General features: G+C 32.9%; 1 protein-coding gene across 1 annotated transcript in view; it reads right to left on the bottom strand.

The window, feature by feature from the left end:
- The window catches only part of LOC106457350 (proclotting enzyme-like), a 31,077-nt gene that overhangs the window by 18,294 nt on the left and 9,911 nt on the right, over positions 1 to 2,872 (bottom strand). The window contains exon 5 of the mRNA XM_013916753.2: positions 1,936 to 2,054. Within this exon, the coding sequence (XP_013772207.1) occupies positions 1,936 to 2,054 (119 nt within the window). The remainder of the gene's footprint in view (positions 1 to 1,935; positions 2,055 to 2,872) is intronic.

The following is a 2,872-nucleotide window of genomic DNA, read 5'->3' as shown; positions in this document are numbered from 1 at the left end:
AGATTGACAGAACACAATAAAAAACCGTCCCATGTTTTTCACCATTGCAACTCAAAAAACCATATTATATCTATTAAAACACAGTCATTTTAAACAAAGAACCCAACATAAACAAACGAAAAATTAAAGAATCCATCTTAATTAAACAAACCAATCCCACTCTAAACCAACACCCCGGGGCGCCTAGATACCTCTTCTAAGTTTTGCAACAGTCCGGTCATGTGACCTCTTTGTTCCATACTGTATATATATATACATGTATATCCGTGTCAGTGTAAATTACTTGTACCTGATGATGACAAAAGCTTGTCGAAACGTTGTACATTTGCTGTTATGCTAAACGTATATTAAAGTTTTTCTTCATTACCCATTCAAGCCGTCTCCAACCATTATTAGTAGATATGTAATTGTTGTTCCGCGTGAGTTCTTTACTTTCCCAACATGCAAACTTTCATGTTGCTTTCTATGCTATTTCCACCCTAAAGTTCATCCGAAACCAGTCAAGTCCGAGCACAACAGTTTTGTATTTACCATATATGAACCTTAAAAAGTTTTATTTTTTTAATTGTCATTCACACCGCAATATTCACGAAGAGAGCCATCGGTCTCCAGGAGCGTCGAGAGCCAGCACGGACCCCGGGGCAAACATCCTCGCCGGGCCTCTTTCTCTCTCTTTTTGCATTTTAAAGAACTTGTTTAAAAGAGATCATAAATTAGGACAACAACAATTTCTCAAACAAGGTAAAATCATAGCAGCAGCCGGTTTTAGCTCACAGTATAAGTGTAAAAACGTTAATAAAGTAACAAATATATGTTAATTATTACTCAAATTATTATTTCAATCATTCTCAATGTATCAAGCGTCCATGTGCAAACTAAAGCCAAAAACTCTGCTGTTTATAATTAAATGAAGATATAGCCTAAAGGTGCATTGCGGGTTTTACGGCATAACCAGGTTTCATTCGCCCGGGCCCCCAGGCAATTCCCCCACCCTCCTCGACCTCCAAAATGTTTTATATACGTCTTTTTTATAGCTCTGCTTTACTTTTTAATGATTAAAATAAGTTTTTAATTCTCTTTATACTAACCAATAAGTTTAGCTTAAAAACAATTTCTCAATTTTAAAAGGGGAAAAATAGTTGATCACGTAGTTTTGTTTTCAAACATGAAATATGGGGTATAAATATATTTAAGCCTTCTGATATAATTATTTTAAAATCCTAAACAAAAGTTAGTCATTAGAAATGATGGCCAATATTTCCTGTACTAATAAAAGCTAGACATTAAAAATGATGGACAATATTTCCTGTACTAATAAAAGTTAGTCATTAAAAATGATGGCCAATATTTCCTGCACTAACAAAAGTTAGTCACTAAGTTAAAAGTATTCACTCGGATAGTTATAACTTTTAAAATCTGAGCCCCCAACAGTTTATAAAATTATATATTTTCCTATGGCTATTTATTATTAAATATGTTCTACCTTGTTTATTTTATTCTTTTTTATAAAGATTTTAGATTTGCCAACACAAAGAAGTTTTAACATTCAGTAATTATCTTTTTAACTAGAAAAAATTTATATCTTTTTATTTTTTTAATACGACATTTTTTTTATTATGAGCAATATTTTGCATTGTTAGCTTAGTATATGCATTTAGGATTAACCTAAACCTCCTAAGCTGGCTGAACCTTTTGACATGTTACTGGAATTACGGCCGAAAACATCGATAACAAAGGCACCTAACAGATAAATCGATACATACTAACCATTATAGTTTTTATTTTAGGACAATGCATAATTCAGTTATATTCGCGTATTAAATTACCTAAGTTATTTACTAGGCTAACTTTTATTTATAACATGTAGAACACAGCTATTCCTTACTAACTACATCAGCAACGTCCTTAAAAATTAAGACTAAGACTCAAACTTACGGTTGGTTGGTCTCCTCGTCAAGAACACAATGTGCAGCAACTAGCACGTGTAGTTTACTGATGAAAATTCCGTTACAACGTGCTTTCCTGGTTTTGTCAGTTTCAGTGAACAAAATAGCCTAAAAAAACCCAATAAATATAAGAAACATTTCTGTAAAAAAAGCTGTATTAGTTGGACATCTATAGATGAGAGATCATTTTAGATTTTTATGGCAAAAACAATATTAGTCAATGGCACAATAACGATAGGAAGAGTAAGACGAGTGCCAAGTAGCTTAGCCATATAATTAATATATTATGCAACGTCCATTTGAAGACCTGTGTTCTGCTGTAGTCCCTGAACGTACAAGGGCATTTCATCCATAAATAAAATGTACTGAAGAAGTTTTCTACAGAATCAATTCAGTTTGAGTATAAACTCCAATGAAGATTTGGTGGAGTGGAGAATTGTTTGGTAAACAATTTAAAAGTCATTGTGGTATTGTTTAGGTTTATTTGTACACTATGACAGTTTAAGAGATGATCCAGAAATAGTGTATATAAGAAACTCTAAATAAATTTATTAAAGTATTTTGTGATAAATATAAAGAAGTAAAAATTAGGAAGTTTTTGCTGAAAGTTTCCGATAAGTATTTTCAGTTTTTAATAAGGTCATTTAAACAGCTTGGCACTACTTTTATGCAGATGAAAACCTTATCGCATATAATTTTTGGTTTGTTTGAAGTTAAACACAAAGCTACACCATGGGCTATCTGTGCTCTGCCCACCACGGATATCAAAACCCGGTTTTTAGCGTTGTAAGTGCGCAGACATACCGCTGTGCCACTCATGAGCTATCTGACTAACCTTCACATTTCAACAACTCTACTCTTGAGCTATCTGACTAACCTTCACATTTCAACAACTCTACTCATGTACAAACTATCTGACTAACCTA

Source organism: Limulus polyphemus, unplaced genomic scaffold, assembly GCF_000517525.1.
Source record: "Limulus polyphemus unplaced genomic scaffold, Limulus_polyphemus-2.1.2 Scaffold320, whole genome shotgun sequence".
NCBI lineage: Eukaryota > Metazoa > Arthropoda > Merostomata > Xiphosura > Limulidae > Limulus > Limulus polyphemus.
This window is presented reverse-complemented; position numbering and strand designations above follow the sequence as displayed.